Raw genomic sequence first — 26,982 nt, forward strand, 5'->3', positions numbered from 1 at the left:
AGTCATAATAATGAGATAAAAAGTCCAAATAATGAGATAGAAAGTCAAAATTATGAGATGTAAAGTAGAAACTGAGATATAAAGTCAAAATAATGAGATATAAAGTCCAAATAATGAGATATAAAGTCCAAATAATGAGATATAAAGTCATAATGAGATAAAAAGTCAAAATTATGAGATGTAAAGTAGAAACTGAGATATAAAGTCAAAATAATGAGATATAAAGTCGAAATTATGAGATATAAAGTCCAAATAATGAGATATAAAGTCATAATAATGAGATAAAAAGTCAAAATTATGAGATGTAAAGTAGAAATTATGAGATATAAAGTCATAACAATGCGATAAGTCAAAATTATGAGATAAAAAGTCAAAATTATGAGATATAAAGTCATAATAATGAGATAAAAAGTCAAAATAATGAGATAGAAAGTCAAAATTATGAGATAAAAAGTTGAAATCATGAGACTTTATTATTTTCATTTTTTTTTTTTTTTACTGGCGGAAATGGGCTTCCATACTCTTGAACAATTTGTAAGCACCATTTATTTATTTTTTATGACTGACGAAATATGTGACAAAAAAATATTACAATGCAACAGAATGCATTACCAATGGTAGTCAATGGTAACATGGCCATATGTGGCCCTCAGGTAAATTTTTATATATCAAAACATGAAGAAAACATGACAAAATCTGCCATGAAATCATGAAAACCAGAAATATTTCCATAATAATATTTGATCACTGGTATATGTTGAGTTAAATTTGAGACATAATTGACTGTAATCATTTTTGTATTCTACAATTTTGCCCCTCTGGCAGTCAGAATTAAATGAATGTGGCCCTTGCTGTGACCAAAGCTGCCCATCCCTGATATATATAGTTATACATAATAATCTATTGTTTGCTTTTAATCCTGATAATTTAATTTTATGTATGTTTTTAAATATTAACTCTGTTCACCTAGACAAATGCAGACACACACACAAAAGTTCCAGTTTGGCTGTTTATTTAGAATAATAGGCTTCAAATATAATGCAAGCAACCAAGATACACACTTGCCGTACTGCATCTCCACCCTTAAACTTGAGGTTGCTGTGCGATGGTAACAGAGAAGAGGCTATTCACAACACCAACTCACATTATTTTGACCAGGTAGAGTTAAAGAAATGTACACACTTTGAAATATGAATGCTACAACTATATGAACCTTGAGTTGATGAATGTAGCTAATTTCTGAGTATGAAAACACAAACTCAGGGCAAGCAGCATTGCAGATGAACACTGCCACCACGCAGGTGCACATAAATATGAAGACATTCATCCTCCAAAAACACAAAAAGAAGAAAATACACTCAAGTAACCTGCAATTTACCTGCACATACAAATAACACTGAGCCTTATCTATCCCATACTACACTGAAAATGTTAATAAAATATTCACTACTTTTTCAAAATAAGATTGTTGCGTTGCTGATTACTGTTGATGATCTTCACTGGTGCAGCAGCTGGTAGACATTTTCTGGGTTGTCTACAGTTTAGCTTGTGTCACGCTAGTGCTGAGAAAAGTTAACTGCATGGTTTCTTTCACAGGTGGAAGAGAAAGGGAGAGCTGAGGTAGAGGAGGAAAGCTAAAGGCAAGAGAAGGCGAGAAATAAATAAGGTTATCTCTTCCACAAAATTGTATCAGAGTCAGGTTGTTTAAAGGCACTTGGAACATCAGAACAAACAATGAAACAAATCATGCAAAACTTGTTTGGTTTCAGAAAAAAAGAATGCAGTTAAAATAAGGCTGTTGAAGAAGAAGAAAGCCCTTAACATACACAAAGAAATAATAAAACCTATATTAGGGTAAAATACTTTATGTTGGCAATAAAATCAAAGTGAGTAAAATAACACAAAAAAAGGCGTCTTGAGCAGCCGTATAAAAGTGATGCATAGCCTTTAGAGCACAAATATGCCAGTCAGTGGTTCAACAAATACAAAAAAACTTCATATTAGTACACCTCACAATATTTTGGGTTGAACTAGTTTGTAGTGGCATTACATCCTTACCCACCAGCATGGCGGTTGTGTCACATTATATGATTATGTTGTAGTGCGGATAGTGGTTTAATTAAACACAGCCTTCTAAAAGGGGTAGCTTAAATTCTAGCAACATATTCAAAACCTTTCAAATAACAGGATTTACATGTTCATGTCAGGGCTGCTTCATGTGGGATGCTTCATTCGTGTGATGCTTCATTTCCTTTGAAAAGAGTGAAATCACTTATTTTCACAGATGGTACACAATCCTAAAAATCAGTTAGCGTGCATCCGTAAGGGTTACGATCTCACTTTAAGGAAATATAGTGTTACAGTCAGTGGAGTGAGGCCAATATGGCTCGAGAGAAAGCGTACTTAAAGTATTTTGTTTGTGAGAAAAACCCATCATCTGTTCCTACCACAGTTCCTTTATGTTGAGAAGGCTATTTATAAAAAAAAAGGCATGTAACTGCTGTGCATAAAATATCTTGTTTCCTGCCTTCAATGTTTGTCTCTCCAAAGCAAAGTATTCATCCAGACTGAAGAGCTTTCCAACTATAGATGATGACGACAGTGGTCATTAAAAAAAAAAAAAAAAAAAAAGGAGCCCTGGAAGTTCATGAAGGAGCTAAAAGGTACTCTTCCGTTCTTGACTTGAAGGGATCCCAGTGCTGAAATATTCTCTCAGTGCTATGTTACAAAAAAACAATGGTCTGCATCAATATCCTTCATGTTATGGTCTGGCCAGAGAATCAAGGTTCAGGACAGGTTCACATTTTCTCAAATCTATCTCAAGCGTACAGTGTTGACAACTTTAACTATTCCTCCTGTTCAGCTACAATGACATTGATTAAATTGCAAGCGATAATGGAAAGTAATCCCCAGCCTGAGATCTTTTGTTTTTAAATCAATATAAAGTTTGGCTGATAATTTTATCTGTGTGAAGTTAGAAAAGCCATCGGAAAGTCTTATGAGGGCAAAAGAATTCTCTCTGCATACAAGTAGGAGAAAATTATTCCAATGACTCATTTATGCAACTCAGATGAGTTGTCAGACTGACTGTGAATCAGGGGTCTACAAAGTCTTTGTTGTGCATATTTAGTAGAAGAGAATGGTCTCAGTTATTTAGATTTAAGTTGACTGTTTGTATAATATTGGGATTAATGAAGTACTTCACATAAGCCAAGCCAAGGCTTAATGAGGACTTTTATTTCGCCCCAATCATTTTCAATGACATTCCCTTTAAGAAAGGCAGAGGAGGAACAATCAAAGTGACCAAAAGTACTTTCAAAGTACACATAGACATGTGAGTATTAGAGTGAGAACACTGTAAATCTGTCCTTGTATTTTCTCTCTGTGGATCATTTCAAGTTGAAGGCCAGCAGGGGTCTCTCCTCTCGTCTCTGCCACGGACTCTTCTTCTCTTCCTCTCCATCCTCTTGAGCTGCATCGCCATCAGGAGAGACTGAGAGCAGCGCGCCATCAGTCCTGAAAGTCTCTCCCTCTGGTGATGGAAGGGGAGGAGGAGAATCAGGGGACGAGGAGGAAAGTGAGGGCGGCTCCTCTTGTATTTGAACATCCTCTACTCCTTTCTGGTCTGTTTCCTTCTGCTCCTGATCCCCTCTCTCCCCTTCTGTTTTGTTTGAAAAGGTGGGTCCTGTTTGATTGTCCTGAGGGCTGCACTTAGGCGTCCCCTCCTCGCTGCCTCCCCCATCCAGATCATCCACATACACCAGCTGAGTGTACGACATGGCCGGAGTTGTGCCCTTCGACCTTTCTTTCTCAATTTCTCTCTCCTCCTGCTCTACATCTCTCGCCCTGCGAACCACTCTCGGCTCATTCAGGTCCACACCCGAGTCCAGACTGGCATCGTTTCCATTGCCACGCCTTCTGCCACTGCTTTTAGATTGCTGAACACCTCCACCTGGTGTGTTGCTGTGGCATCCCGCCCGCTGGAGGTCTATGTAGGAGTGGCGAATATGTGCATTTGAGCGTCCATCAAGTGAGACAAACCAGGCTCGTGGGTGAGGCAGGGGCTTCCCTCCTCTGAGCTCCATCAGAGTCTTTTCAGCTAACAAGGTGTCCTCACTGTTTATTTCCATCAGACCAGTTTCCCCAAGTGCTGCAGGAATAGACATGGACCCTGACAGACCCAGACCCTCTCCATCACCCTGTTTGGTGGGACCGGGGGTGCAGCTAGTTGGAGTTTGCCCCAGGGGCTGCTGGGAATGTGAGGCATTGAGCTCAGCCTGGATGGTCTCCAGGTCGCTCTGCTGGTCAGTCTGCAGCAGAAGGGCCTGACCGGAGAGAGGGTGCTCCCCAGGCAGCCGCATGTAGTGTGCTGGTATCACCAGGGTGGGGCGCACCCTTGGGTAGCCATCCCCTCCACTCAGGAGGTCGACAGAGCCGCAGCAGAGTAGCTGGCCAGGTCTGGAGAGCAGTGGGGGGCTGGGACGCTCCAGGTGGTCAACAGAGCGGGACAGAAGGTAGTCAGGAGCTCTGCACTCACATACCTCCCCTCTGCTTGGGGAGTGAGGAGGAGATGAGGGGGAGATGCAATCAACATGCCCGACACTGCTCAGTTGGTTAGCTGACAACAGACCTTGATTGGCTAACAGCAGCGGTTCTGAAACTGGGTTGCTGGACGAGCAGACGGAGGTGTATGATTGACGGTAGCCCCTGTCTGTTCCGGATGAAAGTGCAGACTTTAACTGGAACGTCTCCACAGACTGCCGGTAGTCTCTGCTGCGAGGAGTCAGGTTGCCAAGAGAAGAGCCGTGGTGGCTGTTGTTGCCGAGAGATGAGCGGCTGTGTTTGCTGTGATGGATTATGCTGTGTTGACGATGATTGTCTTGGTGCTCATATGAGAACGGCTTCAGCATCGGTGTGGTCATGTCGGGCTCAGTCGCAGTGGAAACAAGTTCTAGCTGCCCCTAAAGACAACAAAAATGGAGATGTAAGAAACTAAGAAAACACTAAATGTTTTATCAAGATATAATGCATTATATTTAGTATTTTCTGTTCATCAACAGAATGAATGATTTAGTTAACACATACCACCTCTATTGAGCATTTTGGGGTATAAATTCATGATAAAGGACCTCTGAGTGCAACAGATGATCCCTAAAACCAACCAAGGGCTTTAACCAAGCAGTCTTAACTCTAAAGGCAGGTACTCTCTGTGCACTATTTTCCAGTATTTACGGTATTCTGTGAGTCAGACAGACCTCGTTGCTGATGAGGTTCAGCTGTGACATGGAAGTGGATTGGTCCCTCTTACTGCTGTCCACACCAGAAGAAAGCGTGAGCTTTCTGTGAGACCCTCTAGGCTTCAAACAGCGACGCCTGCACAACACAGAGATACGGTAGTTACTATTCAATCTGCAGAATCTTTTTGACTTTACATTATTTCATGGTACACATTTATTGTGATATAAACAAGCAGGAAATTAGACAACAGAACAGAGTTCCGAAAAACCATATATCTTCAGTAGAGCACTGGTACCCAATAACTTGCAATGTGTCACTCACAACAGAAGAATGGATGGATGGTATACAAACAGCATGTGACAGAACAGAAGGCAATGAGAAGCCTTAAAAACACTTATTATGTTAATATTATAACTGTATCTTAGAAGTTCAGTATATGCAAGCTAAATGATGAAAACCATGAGGATTATTTTTAACATGAAATGTAATGCTAATGGATGCAAAAACCCCCAAAACAAAACCAAAAGCTTTACATTCATCACCATAAAATAAGACCCTTGCACTGATTTGATGTTCTAAGAATTAAAGTCTTTGTGTTTTCATTGTATGTGACAAATCTAGCAACTTCTGACAACCTTTAAGATCAAAAATGTTAACGCAGAAAATCTTTGCCACACCTGCAGTAGTACAACAGAAGACAGAGCAGGCAGAGGAGGATGAGGGCCATTCCTCCCAGTATAGCCAACAGAAACACAGTGTGGTAGGTGCTGATGTCCTTCGCAAACACTGGACCTATTGAACGGACAAGAGGTAGAAAAAGAAACAGATTATTATACATACTAGGGCTGCATGATATTGGGAAAAAATGACATTGCAATATTTTGGTTTCCTGCGATATATATTGCGATATTTTTTTAAGTTTACTGCTTCACTCTTTTCAGCTGAATTCTCCCTGAAATGATCATTACAGACTCTCACCTGTCTGCCTCTGTCTCTCACTGCCTCCGGGAACGCTATTTGAGTTTGCAAAGAGTTTTAATCATGTTGATATTCGTTAATTATTGATAATGATCTATAATATTTCCTGCAAGTGATTCTTCTCACATCAGGTCAGACTTTTTACTAACCATCATTTAAGTTTTATTATTTCCAAATAATATTACAGGGATATTTATTAAATCGTGCTGCGCCCCTCCGGTCTGCACGAGAGAGAGAGAGACACACAGCGGGAGCGCGCACATGCGTACATAAGGCTGAGCAGACGCGCAATAGCTCACAGAGTTTGTCCTCCTCCTGCGTTTTGCCTTTTTTGTAGGCTTGAGTAATCTGTTGCCAGAGATGTGAATCAATGAAAAGTAATGTTTAGAGACATTTCTAGAACAAGCACAATGCATTTTGTGAAGATGATCCACCTTGGAAAGAGAAAAAGGGCGATTTCCGCAGGAAGCAAAGCAAACTTTAAGCAACGGATTACTTCGACATTAAACTACGACTTTTTCAAGTTTTATGGCAGCTCATGAAATCATAAGGCGTGGGAAGGAGGACATGAAATAAACAATAGAATGGGTCATCAGAAGATCGAAACTTAGACCTCAAAAACAAAACCTAGAGCCTGTTCTGACTGAAGACAAAGTTGAATGCACAGATCTGGAAGCCGCTGCCTTTAACCCCGAAAGTGTTCAATATAGCCCCTTATGTGATATCAACTATAAGCAAACTGTCAGATTGTCAAAATCCCTGCACCTCTCCGCTCACATTCACCGCTCCCTCTCTCTCAGTCTCTCAACCACTCACGCTGCACATCGCTCTGCCCGACCCTGATAACAGCAGGTGAGATGACAGAGCTCTGAGAAGGTGTTCTAACTATGCGAGTTGTTGCATGTAATGTGATAAAATATATAAATGTATGCTCATTTAGATCTATTAGTAATGTGAATGGGCTTAGACAGGCTACATGAGCTTAAATTAAAAGGCTCAAATATATTTTTCGGCTCCTGCCAGATTATTTTTTTTTCTTCACATCGCATGTCCTTGCGGTGTGACTATTGCGCATGCGCACATCGATGACGATGCTGAAACGATATATCGTGCAGCCCTAATACATACTCGCTGTTTTTTTGGGGTATTTGTAAAGATAAATGCAATATCGGTATTCTACATCCGTCTGCATTAATGTCTACATCTAGTATGTGCGCAGAAGTATGAGTATTGTGTCACTAAAGTTGATCTCTTACCTGAGTGTAGGGGCGACATGGCAGCCACCCAATATCCCAGCTGTGGAGCAATGTAGGTCAGACTGAGCTGGCTGCCCTCCCTCTGCACATGACCCCAACTGCTCTTTATCCAAGCACCTGCGCATCCACACAAACACAGTCACAGAGATTAAAATGTAATTTCTGAACATTATCCTGTATTAGAGTCATCTTTACAGAGTGTGACGGATGCTCCCTCATGCCTCTTTTGAACTGTGTGTAAACACGGCAGCACTTCATTTAGCTGCTTAGAGATACGTTTTGAGAGAATATGTTGTATATGAAATATATGAAAATGATTTTATCAATTGGACAGAAACGTGCCCACTTATGGTACTTACCAAAGTATGACAATATGATGGAGAGCCATTTGAGACCATATGACATGAAACTGTGTATTTGTGTCAGAACGTGTAAGCCATGTGTAAATTTAAAGGCAGGGTTGGTAATTTTCTCCAGATACACTTTTTAAGATTTTGGTTGAACTAGTCTTTAGGTCCTGACAGATGTTAATAACTTAAGTGCTCTGAAAAAGGAACAAAGAAAATGTGTTATCTGTAGCAGTTGTAAGCCTGTAAAAACTTTGACCAATGTCTGCCACGAGGTACCAAGTTGATGAACCAATCAGGCCTCCCGGTCTCCGTGCTCGTTCTCTACCCCATGCGTGCACAAGCCCACACTCAAAGCTGAGGTCCGCTTCTGGACAAAGGGCGCTTGTGCATATAAGTGAGGGGCGTGGCTTTTGAGGGCGCACACAGGGGAGGGGGTGGGTGCAGACGGAGCACTAAGGAAATGCTATTTTCAGAATCATGCTAGTTTTCGAATATTACCAACCCTGCCTTTAACTCCTTATGATTAAAAACAATTGACTAACTTAAGCTGGAATCCATGAAGGAAGAGAGGAAGACAGGTAGGAAGGAAGAAGGGAAGGAAGGAAGACAGGATGGATGGATTCATGCATCAAAAATGTAATTTAAGGTGATAATAAATAGATAGCAGAAGTGTCACTGCCAGGTCTGATGGAGGTCACTAAACTCGTAACACCCCCTCCTACAGCCCTCCTACGGCTGTGAGTCAAAACAATCCAACTCTCCTGACACCGCACAATCAAACACACAATCAGTTTACGACTATTCACATGTACAAATCTTATTACAGAGTCAAAAAAAAAGATATACTTAAACCTTTTTAGGTCACTGAATGATTTAAAAGAATTACAGTTAACTGATAAAAAGCTGAGTTAAGTTTAGTGGTGTAAGAGGGTCCTGTGTTTTGGAAGTACTTGAACCAGCCACAGGGAGGCAGTGTGTTCAGTCTAATCACTGACAGCCTGTGAACATTTACACAATAGCTTTTCAGTGTTGCCAGAACCAAAAAAGAAAACACAGCAAAGCCAAAATCCTTGATTGATTGTTTGACGGTAAATGTGCTCCAAGAGGAAACATACAGCGAGAGCTACTTTGTTTCTACGTTTGTTTACAGTCACAAGACATTAAGGGGTCAGGAATCCTCAAAGGTCTTCATGGGGGGAGGAAGCAGGAAGGAAAGTGGGAGAGGATATTGAACAAGGAAAGACAAATAAAAGAGCTTGGAAAATTTAAGGAGAGGAAATAAGAGAGAATAAATAGGAGGAATGGAAGGAGAGATAAGACAAACTGCACCAGAAACAGTGGCCGAGTGAAAGGAGAGATGCTCTGTGACTCAGCACACACACACACACACACACACAGTTGCCCAGCCCTGCCCAGATCCCCCCTGGTTCCACATGGGAGCGCTCTCAGTGCGACTGACCTGTTTAATACTGACATTTAATGACTCTGTTCCCAGGCCTCTGTACAACAGACACTGGTTTGACTGCTTCAACACAATGCATTTGGAAGTCAATAATGTCATACAGTCAATACAGTTTGGACATTAACTTCTGCTTCTTGTCCCATTCATGCAAAGTCAACACAGCTGAGCATTGGGACTTTCAAAGATAGTGATGAAGTGGCTCTTATCGGCATCAACAAACCCCTCTCAGGGTGAAGGTGTGTCTATTTACAAATGACACAATCAAGTGAACTTGATCTGTTTCTATGTGACATCATTTCCCCCCATGCTCCATTAACATGTGACAAAACATGAGGGGTTGTCAAGAAAAACAGGTTTCTGTGTGTGTGTATATTTGTGGTCCATGTGTGCACTGTCATAAAGAAAACCATCTACTTTGTGAGAGATCTTTTATCCGTCCGAAGGATGTCCCAAAGAACAAGGCACCTGGCAGGCTTCATAGTTCTTTCTTTGTATCTGTTTTTTATACTCAGATTGACAAAAACCTTAACACACAAACTCCAACACATATATTCACATTAAGAAGAAACTCAATCAGGAGCTAGGCCCTTCTGTTGTGTTATTTATTTGTGGGTTGCTAAGGAACAGGACATGTAGCCCGGGGAAGGGTCCTGGGAAGGCTTCTGTTGTGGAAATACTTGCTGCTAAAGGCTGTGTGAAAGCTTTTGAGTGTGTCTCTTCGCTCAGCCTTTATCAAAGCCCTTTTGATAATTTTGGATTGTTCATGCTTTAAACTAAGCCTCAAGATCCTTAAAATGATCACAAAAGTAAAGCCTGTCCACATTACAAAGACTGACTAGCCAAATGCATGGTAGGAATATTTCATGGGTAGATCGAGAATGCGAGTTGCTTATGCTAGTTTTGTTAGGACATGTTTAATGTATAACTTGTGACAAGTGGCCTATTATTCTCGTTAATGTTTACGTATTCTGACACAAACCATGCGGACTGTGGGGGTTTGGCTGTAGTTGATCACTGGGTCACTACTGTTGCTCTGCTTATGCAATTATATGCAATATTAAAAATGTCATATGACGGGTCCTGCAAGTGACAAGTCCCCTCCTGAGGGTCTGGGGGCTGCTTCTGCAGGACCCGGCAAAAGAAAAGAAAAATAATAGCTTCGCCTCTCCCTCCATCCTACCCTCACATCAAATCAAAAGCTCAAACCAACCCCAAAACCCCGGCTGCAGTCAACTACCCCTAAAACATAATCATTACACAAACTTGTTCACCACAACATTGTTCAATATCAACATATTCAACACACAAACACTGCTCAACTCCTCAACTCTCTTCTACCTCTCAAGTCCCCCTTACAAAGCACCTTCTCTCTTTCTCTCTACCGCTTCTTGTATCCTTTCTTAGGTATTTTGTATAGTTTAGTAATGTCTTTGCTGGTTGTAGTCTGATGTGTGTCTATTGATGTCTTAGTATTTTGCTGCCTTTATTTTATTTTATTTTTTACTGTATTTTGGAGTCATTGTCCTGACCTTGTCTGTTTGTTTTTTTGTGCCTCATTTGTTATGTATATGTCACCAGTTTTTCACTCTGTTGCACCTAATAAAAAATAAATGTCATATGACAGGACAAGTTGGTTTGAAATAAAATAATCAGCAAGGTTGTATCCAAAATGACGCACTCATTCCCTACTCCCTACACAGAGAGTTCTCTGTAGTGCACTCATTCGGCACAATAAAAAAAAAAAACATTTTGGACACTTCTCTCTTATTTGGCAGCCAATTATCCAACACTTACATTTGAGAAGCTGTGAGAAGCTCTCTTGTTTTAAAAAAAGTAATTCCACGTAAAAGAGGTTGCTCATAGTAGGAAATCCCCCAAATTTTCTTCTGACTCTTCAGTGTCCTCCAGGACCATTTCTGATTTCTTCAAGTCCTTTTGTCTTCAAGCTCACCACTTTCTACCAGCAGCACTTTCAACTAAAACTCCAGAAAATGATCAATATACACTACCTGCCCAGCAGAAATAAACACAGAGCAACAACACACATACTGGAGCATTCAGCAGCCAAAGATGGATATTTCAGTCGGCAGAGACCAAAACAGGGCTTAAAGAAAAGTGAGTATAACAAAATCATTTTTTATTTATCTGTCTGTTGCTTGTTGAGTTCTACATTTGGAAACAAGCAACTGTTTGTTTACTTTTTTTTCCGTGTCAAATTATGATGTTGTTAATGATATCACTGTTGTGATAAGAGCTTGTTTCTGCTGCTCACAAATGGCAAATGCCTCAGATAGCTCAGTTTCAAACAACTCAGTCAATTCTGTCTTATTTTATTGTCCTAACAGAACCCTGTCATACTCTGAGCACTGGTACAGCACAACGATAATGTGGAGACATAGTAGATGTGGAAATGTGAAACTAATGTACACAGAAGGATGTTCAGTGGTGGAGACACATCTGACTCAACTGATGATCTACTCACTGTCTCTCTGGAACCGGGTGTGTCACTGTGCCGGACATCTGACAACGCAGATGTAAGGCCCCGCTTCACACTGCCTGCGTGTTGGCTGCGTGACGGTTGATGTGCGTGATGGCCCTGGCTCACGCGTCATGGTTTGTCTTTGCTGTCAGTTTTACCTCTTTGAAGTCCATAAACTATATATTTTTTTTATCCTTCTTGGATTTATAAATACTTTAAAGATTTGTTCTTTACAGAAAGCCTAGAGAGGCGTGTGCTCAACTGTAAATAAATCATGATCAATAAACGTAAATAAAGTCAACTTAAATAATCACTCCTCACACTCTAGCAGGCTGTTTGCCAGATAAGACAACTGCTGCTCTTCAGCTAAGACAACTGAAGAGCAGAGAGCGAGAGAAAGGAAGACAAAAAGAGGGAACGGGGAGAGAAAAAGAAGGTGAGTTCTCACATTAATGACATGATGTTCTTACAGTGATTTATGACAACGTGATTTTTCCTCTTTTTTTGCCATATCCAGCGGGATTCGTGCATCTGTAACGTTTTGGGGGTTAGTCTTATCAGAAAACTATTTTTATATTACTTATTTGACATACGAAGCAACAACTCTCCAAGCAGAAACGGGTAGAGGAAGACAGGGGGAGAGAGAGAGAGAGACAGAGACAGAGACAGAGAGAGAGAGAGAGATCTTACCTAAAGACATGTCACCCTTATGTTTATTTATGTTATTAATTGTTACACAATGGTCTTACAGCCTACATGTTTCACGACTTTGTTTAGTTTCTAATTAGGTTTTGTGGGGAATCCTGTAAGTTGCTGTGAGAGTAACCTTATTGTGGTGAACAAAGGTATTTTCTCGACAGCAGTGACAGACAGGACTTTTCTGAAGTGTAACCATCCTTCTGTTTTCATGCCTATCACATATTCTACTGATGTAGATGTACATATTGCTAAGATAAGGGAAGATTAAGCTCTCTAAATATCATTTTCATTTATATCATGGCTGAAAAGCACATGTTACTTGTGCTGAAAATAGGGAGCAGTTCTATTCTTTAGGGGTTTATGGAGTGTGAGACACGGAAGAGACGTGCATGAGACATGTTGCTCTCACCAGCAGGCTGAATGCTCTGACTTGTTTACATGCACGCCAAAATAAAAGTGGAGCCATCATGCAGCCGTGAAGCAGCCAACACGCAGCCTGTCTGAAACCAGGGTGAATCTGTAGGTCCAGAGAGGCATGAAAGGTCTCAATAACTGTGCTGAAGGAGCAAGACCCATGCTGGTTAAATTCAGTTTGAGATTAAACTGAGCTACAACAGAGATAGCATCCACATACAAATCTCTTTGTAGCAGTATTTGTGTTTGATTGGTAGTTTAATGCGGCGCCGGATTTCAGTCATTTATGAATAAATGCATTCATCACTATGAGACTCAGTTACAAGTGTTGGCCTGGCTGCACTGAATTAATATGCTCAAGGTTTGGTTTATTGCCCGTATAGCTCTCATTTATAGAAGTAAATATATCAAAGTAGAGCAATTAAAAAAATGATCTGACATTATTTTTCAGAGCTCTTTTTGAAAGACACAAACACAAAATGAAGATGTGAAAACAGCTGAAATAGTAGGAAAACCTTTTGTGTTTCTGCTTGTACATACCCAATCTGGGGTCAAATCTCCAAGCAGGGACGTGATCATTTTCTTTCAGGCCACTGTCGTCTGGCAGGGGAACGGAGACTGTGATTGGCTCATTCACCTGCAGCTCTACTCCATCGCTGGCCAATAGGTGAACAGAAATGGCTGCCACAGGAGTCAACTCATACCTCTTCTCTGTCCCTGTGAGAGAAGCAGGGAAGTGTTAAAGAGAAAAACACAGCAGAAAGGAAAGGGACTTGTGGTAAAGTGCACGGGGGGGGGGCAGTGAAAGGAGCAGACAGCAGGAGGGGGGGTAACATTAAAAAAAGAGTAGATAAAGGAGAGTTGTCAGGGGAAAGACAGACAGGAAAGAAAACAAAGGAAGGACAGGAAAGAAGGAAACAGGGTGGAGAGTGAAAAATCTGAGAGACTGTGTGGTGAAAGTGTCGAGTATGTCTGTAGTGCCTGGAGGGAGAAGGTATGAGCTGTAGGGAGGGGGGGCTTTTGAGGGGTATTCAAGTTGAAGGAGGAGGACACAAAGAAACACCAATTCATACAACACACAAGAACACATCAAGATCAGAAAGGCTGCAGGCAGAGGCACCACTCTCTCACACACAGGCTTATTGTGGTTCAGGAGGTCAATACAGAGGCCTCTACAGGGTAGGGTCTCCCTGATGTTTCTTCTTTTTACTCCCCCACCCCCTCCTCCCAGCAGCCCTCTCCTCCATCATCTCTGCCTTGACTCTCCTTGGTCTTGTTTTCATTGCTCCAGTCTTTGTTTGTTTTTCAGTGTTACAATCTGTTCGTTTGAACCTCACCTGTGCTGTTGAGGAGCTGCAGGTGGGGAAAGTGCTGAATGTGCAGGGGGGAGCTGGTCACGGTGAGCAGAGCGGTGAGGTTTGCGTAGGAAGTGTTTGAAGGAAGACTCAGAGCTCTGCGTGGGAAATGCACACTGGGCTGACGCCTAAAGCCTGTATGAGTAAAAGAAAGAGGCTGTCAGAAACAACGATCAGGTTTAAGTTAGTCTAGTGCACAAAATTTTTAGATTAATCATTGTCAGTCGTTATCAAACAATCCTCATCTATATTTTTCGAATTGGTTCTGTATGCTGGTTTTCAAAGAACAACTTAGTTGCACTTGACTTCATTGCCCTCATTATGATCAACATGGGTACTTATGTTCATCTAGATCAGATCCTACACCGCCCTTCTGCCTTAAGAAAATCCAAAGAGCACCAAAATGTAGCTGAGAAAGTCACCAGCAAACACGTGAATTACTCTTGTTTACAAGATAATAGATGAACGTCACATTGTTTTGCCATTTAGAGAAACAATGGTGCCTTCTTTTATGCTTAAAACGTATAGTTGCAACAATTTTCTTCAGTTTGAACAAAAAGGATTCAGACTAAATGCCACAGAGAGTAAAGACAAGTATAAAAAGACAGCCACACATACTGTTGGTTTCAATTTTTTTTCATCCAATTTGATGATTAAAAGAAAAATTCAAAATTCCTCTTAGAATTATCTGATTGTGGCTCTTAACATTTGTTGTTGGGAAAAAAGCAACATGAGGGCGAACAAAAATAATAATTACTAGTTCTCCATCCACACAAAATTGAATGTGTATATTCTGTATGTACACTACACTCTACATAGATACTGTATAGTACCTAATTGCAATATGTAAGACACTATATGAATCATTTCTGTACACCCATGGAGCAACTAACATCTTGTATCTTTCTCCTTTGATTTAACATTGAAGTGAGCAGAGAAACCTGAGAAAACTAAAGTTCAATCTGCTTCCAACACTCAAGTTATTGTAGGATGTTTAAGCAGGCATTTTCTACTCCTAACCTTTGTCTAATTGCTTTTATATAAATTCATCCCTCAAACAAGGCCTGGAGGTAACTCCAGATTGATGCAGAGAGGATAATGCCTCACTCTCCTTTAATCTCTCCCTGTGTCCTTTCTGATATTTTCCTGTGAAATTAATAGTTGCCTTTTCATTTCTCGCCATCCTGTCTCTGTATGCCATTAACACATTATAGTGAAGAGCGGTAAACATTCAGAAATACTGCATGAAGCTGAACTCAGCAAGGTGATGTCATTGTGGTCTGACTGTGAGTGCACATTCCTGAGCAGTGAGACACACATCCAGCTGTGTATGAGTGTTCAAACTGTGTTAGTGTTTCAGGTTGCACTCTACATGAGTTTTTAAACTTTGCATTTTTGTGCATTTTTTTACTCCTAAGTTCATGTTTGAGGCTTTATAAGGCTTGAAATGCAGGTGTGAATGTTTCTTCCTTTTGTGTGGAAGGAAATGGCCCTCTGTCTGTTCTTTTTGTGTTCCCTTCCTCAACTCTTCTTGTCTCTTTTCCCTCCACTTTTCCTAACCTCATCTGTTCCTCCTTCTGTTGGACATTGCACTGCCCATCCCCCCTAATCTGTCCAACTGCTCCACCCACCGACACACTCTCCAGCTCACACTGTATCCTCCTCCTCCTTCTCTTTTATTCTCTTTCCTCTTTCCTCAGCCACATGACAAGGTTTATCACTCCCCTGAGCGTCCAAGTTCACAACATCGTGATGAATAAAGTGCCGGACAGAGGGCATAAATTCTCCCCGGCTCAGACACGTGCTGTGGGCAGTGTGTCGTTCAAGATGTTAATGGTGTCTGTCTATTTATGTGGGCTGTCTGAAGTTTTTTTTTTGTCAGACAACACAGCTGACATGTTGAATTACTCCCCTGTCTGTCATATACACACAAAAGGCCAAGCAGACAAAAGAGACTCTATTGATCATGCCTGAGTGAGGAAGCCTTATCTAATACAATTAAACAAACCCTAACAAAGAGACTGGCTAACAAAGACAGACACGTGATTTACGTGTGTGTGTGTGTGTGTGTGTGTGTGTGTGTGTGTGTGTGTGTGTGTGTGTGTAGACAGAGGAGGCTGGTCTTATCAACATGTCTTATTTCTGATCTGACTCAACAGTAGGCCATTTCATTTACAGGCAGGGTTAATTCTTTTCAAACTTTAGAAACATGTTAATTCTATGAACCAATACAAATATTAAAATAAGTGTCAGTGTATACTTTAGTAAATTAGGATTTAAGTTAATCAGGAAGGAATCAAAATGGGTTCAAATTGAATCACAAATAAACAAAGACATTAACGGATATCTTATTTTTAAAAATCTAAAGTACCTACATAAACAATTAATTATTTTCTACATATATTTTTTGTCTAACGATCCTTTCCCTATGTCATCAGTTAAAGAAACGTGGCATTTAGGTGCACGGAAACATAACGTCTGGTTAAAAACTGATACAGACATCATATATTCGAAATGAACAGCGGAAGCGCTCCGGGCCTGCAGCGCTCCCTACAGGCTTTGAGCACTTTCATGATGAGGTCTTGACAAAATTAAAAGCATTTTTCTCTAGTCTTTGCTTTCAGGGTTTGATTGTGTTGTGTTTGAATATGCATCATTCATGAATTTCCTTTATTCTGTGTATGCATTTGATTTGGCATTTTGTCGCATGCTTTTCGTTTTTTTGAATTGCTGCCCGTTTCTCCAAATGGAAATCTTTTTTGCAATTGCAGCATATCTTGCTGGCCCCAGTATAAAACCAATGAATGAGTCAGCATTCATCAATTCCAAATTCCTCTTGTCAAATATGGTGTTTAATTAGGTGACTGAAGTAAGGTCGACTCTACACTTCACACAAGCTGAAGAGATTTTCCCAGTTTGTTCTTCTCTTCTCTACAAAACTGTGCTGGTGAATTCTGAAGCTTTTGTGTATCTTACTGAGGAAGTTGCGAACATGTGTCTACATGACAGTTTTTCAGGTATGTTATTACTAAGCCAAACACACAGACAAGTTTGAAGCTTATTTGTGGTAATCTTTGTGATGCTACTTTTGTGTATTTTCTTTACAAATGTTGTTTAATTGTTAGATATGTACTTCTTGGGATTGTGTTTGAACCTTTAAATCATAGAATTTGTGTTCCTTATTTCAGGTTATCTTGTATAATGTATAAGTATCTTCAACTATGTAATAATAAAAAAAAAAGAAAATGGAATTGAAAACCTCCATTGCTTTTGGTAAAGCTAACCTTGCTGTTGGGTTACACAATCTCTGCAGCACTCGTTTGGCTGTGTTTACCTTGTAGGCCAGAAACAATCTCCACAACATCTTCATACACCATCAGAGTAGCAGCTCTTTCTGGTAGCAGGTTCAGGCTAATGGAGGAAAACACTGCAACACAAACAGAAACACACAAGACACATTAAGGGAAAATAAATTCACAACCAGTTGAGCCACTTTACTGATCACAATCAGACATAACAAATCGTTAAACCATCTTCATACATTTTTAATATTCCTGCTTTCATCCCGTCCGCTGTGCAGGACACGAGTCTGACCCAGCAAACTGCACTCCTTTCCTCTTCCTTACTTCCTTTCACTCCTCCATTGTTCAGAGCTGGTAAGCGTTATAATCCAATTGGCCGCCGTTCGGCTGGCTCACAATAAATATCCCACAGTCCACACATACACACAGTGTGTGTGAAAGGGAAGCTTAAGCAGCCCCCTTGCTGGGTTTTGGCATCTATTGTAATAAATTAGTAATGAAGCACTTCACTTATTAGCTCTTCCACCTGGCACACACTTTCACACTCACACAGTTTCTGTTTTACAACAACAAATACATTAAACTGGCAGACATGAGGATCAATAAACTCAAAGCCAACACTCCAAATCTAAATGTGGCTTTTTAAAAAGAACATCCCTTCTGAATTTGACTGAGGATATCTCTATCCCCACACACACACACGTACACACACACACACACACACACACACACCTACCAGGTAATCTGGAGGGACTCCAGGGCACAGAGTTTGGCACATATCCCTGTTTGTTTGCGGTGACGACCAACGGTGTCCCAAGGCGATAGGGAAAGCGCAGGTAGGTGTTGCCTTCAGCTGATGATGTTTCCGTGGTTACGGGAGTGTGGTTGGCAAAGAGCTGTATGGTGGCCCCTCCCAGGGGCTGCTGAGTGCTGGCATCGCTCAGGTGAACCTTCAGAGTCACCTCTGTGAAGAAACGAGAGGCTTTACTTAGCGGGCTGTAAATCTGAATGTTGGTATAAGAGACTGCACGAAATGGAACTATAAAAGGGAGTGACTTAAGAGACATGAAACAGACCGGTGTTATAATTATAGTTGTCTAAAATACAGTCATCTGTTGAACTGGGTTTGGTTTTGGTGCCAGACCCTCTACCACTAATCCACAGAGACAGATTTCCGCATCACAACCAATCACAAAGAGACTGTTGTCTGTCCGCTTCCTGGACACTATCCAGCCGCGCTTCCTCTCCAAAACAATGGACAATTTCCTGCTCTTAAAGAAATCCTCGGACCAGAGAGGAAAAGTATTGTGTACATAAACACCTTTTCTAATGCAGAGGATGAATATAAGACATTTACACAGACTGCCTGTTGACTGAAGAGAGGCTCATACTAAAGACGGAGTGAAAAGCAGATCAAATCTTGGTCACATGTAACTTTAATTTGAAGCATGTCTGATGGTACAAAGAAGTCATGTTGAAGTCAACAACTATGATGTTAGTGGAAGTAACGCAATTGTGTCAATTTTCCATTCAGGTAACTTAACTATTTTGTGTGTTGTCTCTTTTGCTGTGTTATTGAATATTTGACAACTGAACTTTTCTCCGCTAGGTTTTTGACTGGTTATTCATTAACATATGCTTTCAGAAATTATAACACAAGTTTTTCACTGTTTGCTGACTTTATAAAAGCAAAAAGAAACATTTCATCAACTTTCAACGTCCTTCAGAACAGGTTATGGTCGTTGTGATTGCAATGTAAAAGAGAGTGTGTGTGTGTGTGTGTGTGGGGGGGGGGAGGAATCTGGTCTTCTATGATTTCATAATCTTTCCATGTGACATTACTTAGTGCTGTTGGCCTACATGGATGGGACTTTTTCATCAACATTTAATACTCTTGTGTGAGGAAACAGGTGAGGAAAGCAAATTACCTGACTAGTCTTAGATGTTGTATAATTTCATTAAACTTGTAATCAGGCTTTTTGATCTCTGAGGGCCTGTGTAGTCATTCAGCTATGCTTGTTGCGTGTTGATCTTAACCCTGGCATTTAAAAAGAACGCAATTAAATAACACTGTGACCTGAAACATCATGCGGTTTTAATCATGTGTTTGTTGATTAGACTTTTTAAATGATCTATCTAAATCATCAAAAACTAACTGACATTATATAATACATGATGAAGTGGATTGAAATCAAAGTATAAACATTTGCTTTTGAAATGTAGATGATTATTGTCCACCACAGCCAAACAAGGTGTCCACACATCTGTTTACTGCTCTGAAGAGAGGCTCATTTTCACTGAACCACAAACCAGAAAAACAAACAAAAGTCCATTTCAGAGTTAAATACCAAAGCTTTGATTAAAAAAAAAAAAAAGAAGAAGAAAAAAAACAGAAATGTTACAAAACACTACAATTTAACATCCACACAAACCCAGATTCCCCCTCCATCTTTGCACACATGACAATATGAACTGTGTTTGATCATTGGCTTCTTGCTGACCCGCAGTGACCTTCCAATTAAGGCTGAAAAGGTTTCTCCCTCCTTCACTCAGGACCTAAACATACCCACCTCCCCCATACTCACTGCGATTTAAATTTTGTCGTAACTCTTTCTTGTAACCCCACCCTCCGTGACCAACACGCTAACACATACTTTCATACCCCTGGCTAGACAAATCCCCTTCCCCCAACTCAGGGACCCTATGCTCGATGAGGAACCACTCTGACAATCTGGTTAGAGTTCAGCCTGAGTGCAGCCTCCACCTAAAAAAAAAAAAACAGCACCAAAATGATACCTTTGCAAGGGTGGAAGTTAAGTGGTGTTTTGTATGCAGCGAGATGTGGCAGCCTAACGTGTTAATCTCGAACCAAACACATCATTACGCAGACAGGTCGGGTGTGAAGATCTGCTCTGTGGCTGCTTTCTGACCCTTCAATTCATTCCTCTTTGCTATTACATTTGCACAGCAGAGGATCAGAAAAAAAAAAAAGAATGAAGGCTGGATTTCCCCTTGACAGAAACTCCCTATCGTATAAAGATTTGGAGTGTGTGTTGACCTCGCTTCCTGTCCCACTCCTCCTGATATGGTGTAAGGGGTACCAGCTGTGCTCACTTTAAAAAAGAAGTCCCCTGGGAGACCCCTGACTGACAAATGCAACAGTCCCCTCCCAATCCTCATCCAATAAATCAGCTCTGTAGTGACATCACTGTTAAACAAGCTGGGAGTCTCCTCTCTGCTTTGACACCCAGGAGAAAAAAAAGATGTTCATCCTGAAGAATGACAGAAAACTATTGAGTGTGTAGCTCAACCAATGCATCCATTAATTCTCTTCACTGCTAAATTTTGTGTATTGAGTACCATATGGAGGATAAAGGCATCAAAGAGCTACCAACGCTGCGATCTCAGACCAAGTATACCAGGCGGCAGCAGCCAAAGCAGCAGGGTGATTGTGTGTGAGTGTGTGTGTGTGTGTGTGTGTGTGTGTGTGTGTGTGTGAGAGAGAGAGAGTGGGGGGGGTTGGTAGAAAAGGATAGACCCAGGAGGTTAACTAAGAATACTTTTAGACCACTGCAGCTTGAATAGATATGTGTTTGGGGTCTCAATCAGAACTTACAGGGAGGTAAGGCATGTCTGCACCATAAAAGTAAGGTGTGATAAACTGGAAATGCCTGGTATGACTGGCCCTCACTGGGTGTATGAGGGGGGTTTGGTGTTCTTCCAGACAGAGGAGGGGGAACCAGAAGCTTTCTGCACACAAGGCTGAGTGGAAAGTTTGCTTCCAATCAACTTTCTGTAAAAGGCAGCGATCACTGCTAATCAAAATCTGTGGCTTTTAACAAGCTCCCGGAATGATGCCAGTGACAAAAAGGAAAAGAAAAAATACTTTGCGCTTGCATTAACATCCACCTCTTTTTTGTGCATTTTAAATTCACACATAAGGAGGTTAAGTCTTGAGAGAGGTGGAACAGTTTGTATATCATCAGTTTTCAGTAATTCCATTAAAAGGTTGTGCAAAGGTTAATGGCAGATGAGTGGATGGTATTTACATGGTTAAATGTGGGGTTGACACAGTTAGCTTGAGACATTTGATTGAATAATTAATCCAGCGGGCCTGGAGAAAGAGATGAGTCATCTAAACTATTAAAATGTTTCAATAGAAGAAAAAACATCCATTTCTTATTTTACATTTTTGTTACATATTTACCATGTAATAGAAATGCACATCTAACCGTCACAGGAAAAAACATTCCTGTTTCAGCATGTCCAACAAAATAGAAATACCTTCCAGACGTATTGTGACTTTAACCAGGTGTTTTTGTCTCCGCTCCACCTTTCAGGAGTGTTACAACATGCAGCTAAATATTAAGTACACCTTTGATTATACTTCTTTTTATAAATCAGTATTTTTCTTCATTTCATGAAGGTTATTCAACAAAATCCAGACATTCGCAACCTTAGTTACATTTCTAAGAAGTCCAGGAATCTGCTGTCAGTAAAGCTGTTTCCATATATATGATCCTGAAAATATCTAGCTAATTTCAGGAGGACTGCTCTGGATATTCTCCTGACCTGGCTGTTCACATATGCTCCTCAGAGCGGGAGGGGGGGGCGGGGCGGCAGGGGGTTTCTTGAGGTAAGAGCATACACTTTATGCACTGTGCAGCAGTAACAGTATATAAACATCACACCCCCTCCCATTGGCTCGAGGTGAATTCTCTGGAGAATATCCTGTTGTGTTTCTATTTACTTCCTAATAATGAATGACTTGTTTGATGAAGGTAACAGAAAATGAGTGCTGCAAACAATATTTATTTCCACCATATCAATGATCAAGCATGAGGGGAGCAAATAATCATGTGACAGGAGCATGAAAGCTCTTGTCACAGAGTTTAAAATAGGTGAAACACTAAGGACGTTGTTAAATAATATTTAAAATCTCCTCATAAATGTGCACCATAACTAAGGCAAAGTAATTAAGTCTATGAATAATTTAACAATACCTGCCGTTTTAACTTAAATCTCCCACAGCATGTAGTTTGTGTTTTACATGTGAAAACACAAGGACTGAAGCTACTTGCTTGTTGTTATGATGAATAACAAAAATCTGACTCTTAGTGACCTTGAAATCGGGATCTTGTTATAGGAACAAAGAGATAAAGAATGAATCACAAGGGAAAACATGGCAAAACAGGTCGCAACATGTAGAAACCCACATGGTGCAGATGCAGAACAAAGCAGTGGTTCAAAAGTTAAGCAGAAAAACACACACACTTATGTCTGTTGAACTGAAGCGCTGCCATTCTTACTAAAGACTGTCAATAGTTGATCAGGGCGCTCCCTTCCTTCATCAAGATTTAAATCTGGATTAGACAGCGAATTAGGGATTGTCAATCCCATTAACTCGACAGGAGACACAGCAATGAGATTAAATAATCAGCTCTTCCACTCTCCAGCCGTAGGAGCAAAAGGACTTTTTTTTTAAATCACAATTAACAGATGCACCTCCTGACTGGTTCTTCTTTTTGGATACAGTGTAAATCCTCCCCTTGATCCTAATCCTCTTCATTCTAAACTGACACAGAGACTGCCAGTATGAACTAAAGAAGAAAGTAAAAAAAAAAAAAAGAAATTTACCATATGCTGCGATGTCACAACTGCAATTGCAATTTGCAGCACAACTGCAAAACCCGACAAAGTGGTAACTTGGGGAAGAACTGCGCCAAAGAAATAGGAATTTGTAAATCATCTCATACGTTAAATTTATATATTCATATTGAGGTGGTAAAATAGATCTGAAGAAATGTCTATTTGTTTAAAAAAAAAGTTATTGAAACTCTTGTTTTTGTCTTATTTTGTTTGTCTGTGTAGGCATGTATGGACCTTTTAGTTTTTCTGTATGTCATAAAACTAGCAGTGAAAAGGTTGCCTATGAAAATACGATATAGAGTTTCATAATTTAAATCTTAGGCCAAAATGTTCTGGCTCAGTATTTCAGTATACATACTGAAATTATGAATAAATTAAAAATACATGTATTTATAATGTATTCATAATTTCTATAAGTTCATGGAGTGGGGGGGGATTGTTATTAATTAAGACAGGAGTCATCCCACAGTTGGATGCTGTTACCACTCACTCATAGCAGGTACTCATGACATAAGTCAACTTTTGCTGGCTGGTGACAACATTATTTGGTTGGCTTCTTCCTGGCAGGCCTGTAAAGCTTCAGCGAATGTTTGTCTGCTGGAGATGCAATGCCATGCCTATTATGGGCAGCAGTAATGTGAGTGAGATCTATATCTGCGAGGAGATTGTTTGTCTGGCTCCACTCATCCCTGTTGTCTGCTGGACAGACCAGGAGAAGTCCTCAGTATCGACCTGAACATACACTCACAAACACTCTTCCCCCCCTCCCTCTGGGACTAGTGAAGGTCAATCTGAGGCAAAGTGAATACCAGAGAGAGAGAGAGAGAGAGAGAGAGAGAGAGAGAAAGAGACAGAGAGAGACTGACGTTGACTTCAAAGCTCTGCAATCTTACAAATTATCAGATTTGATTTTAACCAGATCTTGTTAATAATTTATCTATGGGCACGATGCAGAAAATACTTAAAAAAAATAAGTGCTAAAAAACTCCTAAACTTATTTATAACGGAGGATGTTTTTTGGTGACTCTGGATTGATTTACATTACTTTTTGTTTACATTCAAACTTCTGTTGTGGAGACGGTGGTAGTGAGAGGACTGGTCGTAGGCCGGGCAGAAATTGTTAGCAAAGCAAAGACAGTGACATGAAAGTGTGAGTGTGTTGGTGTTTGAGTTGGATCAAACAGATACAGCTGAGCTGGAGTAGAAGTAGTAGCAGGAGTGAATATGACAAGGAGGTTTTAAAGTATGTGACTGAATGAGATTCCAAAGCATTATTGTCATGCTGGCTTTCAAACTTTACATGCTGATGGGGTACTGATGGGGTAAATGGGAAATACTTTCTTCTTTATTAGTGGCTATGGCTGCCAATGGTTTTATATATTTATATATGTTATTCACGACCTTTTAAATGATCAGTTTTTCTACATTTAAAAAGAAAAACACAGATTCACTTTTTTGTTAAAAGACAAATAAGAAACATTGAATGACGTTAAATTAGTGGAGGGCTTAATATTGTGTAATAGTGAATAAATATTCATTATGATGATTTTTGTTGGCCGTGGTTCATTTTGGAGTTAGAAGTTGTTAATGATGATTACTGTACTTTTGAATTGGCAGGTTTTTAGGCTCTTTTTTTAAAACTTAATTATTAATAATTAATTAATAATTACAAAGTGATCTGAAAAAGTAATAAAGTCATTTTTTTTTTTTTAATATAATTTGTGGACGTCGCACATGCAAAGTGATCAAAATAATAATTACTGCAGTTCTAGGACAAGTTTGAGCTTACTGTTGTATTAAAGTCCTATTTAGGGGGGGATCTGTACATGGTTTTAATTTCCTTTCTAGACAAGGAAAGAGGATTTTAATAGCGACCCTGCAAACTGCAAAATCACAGCAGCTGGACTCTCCTGCTGCATGATCTGCACAACCAGAGGGTTTCAGTAACAATACAACAATAAAACAATCATGCTGTTTGAAGACAGGCGATTTTAAATGTTACCCAATGACATTCAATCACACTAAGCAAAGCTTGATAACAAACAAATCAAAGAAGTTGAGTGCTCCCTTTCTGACACAGGCTAACTTGCTAACGCTAGCTAACTTTGGGTCAAATCAGCTTCAGAGCAGGCTAGCGGCGACATTAGCCACAAATTAGCCGCTTTTTTTTATTTATTTTTTTTTTTTCAACAAAGCGAACGGATAAAAAAAGTGTTAAAAGTGCTTTTACCTTGCATAGCTGTGTCCTCCGGTAGTGTTTTTGCGATAGCTTTAGAGAAAAGGTATCCCAAAAGGCAGCAGACAATAACAGAGGATCCCGTCCTGTCCTCAGCCCGCATCATTGCAGATGTTTGTATCACCGGTTAAAAGAGACAAAAAAAACCCCGAAATGAACTAAAATGTTTGGTTTTGTTAAAACTCACTGGGTGCAAACATCAGGGCACACACGATTTGTTTCGCAAAGGATGCGACGCTCCATGTTTAGCAGCATCAGCACTCCTGGTTGTTCGTGTTTTCTCCGTCCTGTTGTACATCCCCTTCTCCCTTTACCGCTCGGTGCGTTTTTTTTTTTTTTTCTTGGACGGCCCAGGGTCAGGGAGGAAGACGGCCCCACTCTCTGAGCCACATGCCCCTAGAACAGTACCCAACAGGCGGCTTCTTCCAGGCGCAGCACCGCTAACTTCTGTGGAGCTCCAGCGACACCTGCCGACTAGGTGATGGAATATTTCTCACTGCTTTTAAATGTTCTCTTAATATTTACAGTCTGTCATTTAAATGTGCAAACTAATAGTTAACTATCATTTAAAACAAATAAAATATTTTAAACTCACCACTACAATTGTAAAGTTATTTGATCGTTGTTTTAGTGTCAATTAAATGATGCAAGCTTTTTTTCACAGCAAAGTTTTAATAAGTGACCACACTCTTAAAACAAAGTAACATTCTCATGATTTGGGGCTCAAAATTATAGAGTCTGAACTGAATAAATGTAGAAAATTTGTCATAAAAAGTCCATTGATGATATCGGTTGAAGAAAGAACTTGAAGCACAAAGAGGTCAGTTTAATCAAACCAGTACTGAAAGTAAAATAAGCTTTTTTCCCCTTTACCACAGGTTCTCACTTTACCAGCCTCCTTTATTATCACTTCCTGAAGTCGTGTAACTTTAAAATCTCTGGTGCCTCATTTAAATAGCTTCAGTACAGCCTGCAGCCAAATGGAGCCTTTCTTATCAAGGCAATGGAATCTGCAAGATAAATCAAGGTATAAAATCCTGTGTAACAAGTTCTTGTTCATTACTCTGTCACTCTGTCAGGTTGCCTTTAATGACAAATGACACATCTTAGATGAAGTAAGGGACCCCCCCTTTGTCTGTTACTGAAGTATGCTGTGTTCTTGTCCATTTTTAATCTTGTTTATCTTTTTTTCAAACTCTAGATCGTATGCAGTTATCCCTTTTGATCATCAAACCCAAAGACTTAACTAAAGAAAAAAAAAACAATCTTCTTCAAATAAATTAACCAACCATTTACCTCTTTATTCATCAACACAAGGTTATGATTTACATGTTCTGTGGTGCCTGGTTGCCATGTGTCACCTGTGCTTTAGACTTTGCATTTATTCTATTTCTCATTGGTCGTTTAGGTGCTCAGTGGCACTTGTAGAACATACCGATACAAGACGTGGCCATGCTCCATTCAGTAAGCACCCTGGCTTACAAACAAAGCAGCCTTCAATAAAGGGGCCAAACTACTTTACTATTATTGCTGTACATAATTATATAACTTTTTCCTTTTACCT

General features: G+C 40.1%; 1 protein-coding gene across 1 annotated transcript; it reads right to left on the reverse strand.

Moving 5' to 3' along the window:
- Nucleotides 1–995: 995 nt before the first annotated feature.
- fam171a1 (family with sequence similarity 171 member A1) lies at nucleotides 996–25,695 on the reverse strand. Its single transcript, XM_020641981.3, has 9 exons — nucleotides 25,413–25,695; nucleotides 18,270–18,497; nucleotides 17,566–17,658; nucleotides 14,214–14,366; nucleotides 13,417–13,593; nucleotides 7,473–7,589; nucleotides 5,916–6,030; nucleotides 5,256–5,373; nucleotides 996–4,961 (listed from the first exon to the last, which is right to left on the reverse strand). The coding sequence occupies exons 1-9, from the start codon at nucleotides 25,522–25,524 to the stop codon at nucleotides 3,390–3,392; spliced, it is 2,685 nt and encodes an 894-aa protein (XP_020497637.2). The 5' UTR covers nucleotides 25,525–25,695; the 3' UTR covers nucleotides 996–3,389.
- Between the last annotated feature and the right edge of the window lie 1,287 nt (nucleotides 25,696–26,982).

This window comes from Labrus bergylta, chromosome 8 (assembly GCF_963930695.1).
Source record: "Labrus bergylta chromosome 8, fLabBer1.1, whole genome shotgun sequence".
In the NCBI taxonomy this organism is placed as follows: domain Eukaryota; kingdom Metazoa; phylum Chordata; class Actinopteri; order Labriformes; family Labridae; genus Labrus; species Labrus bergylta.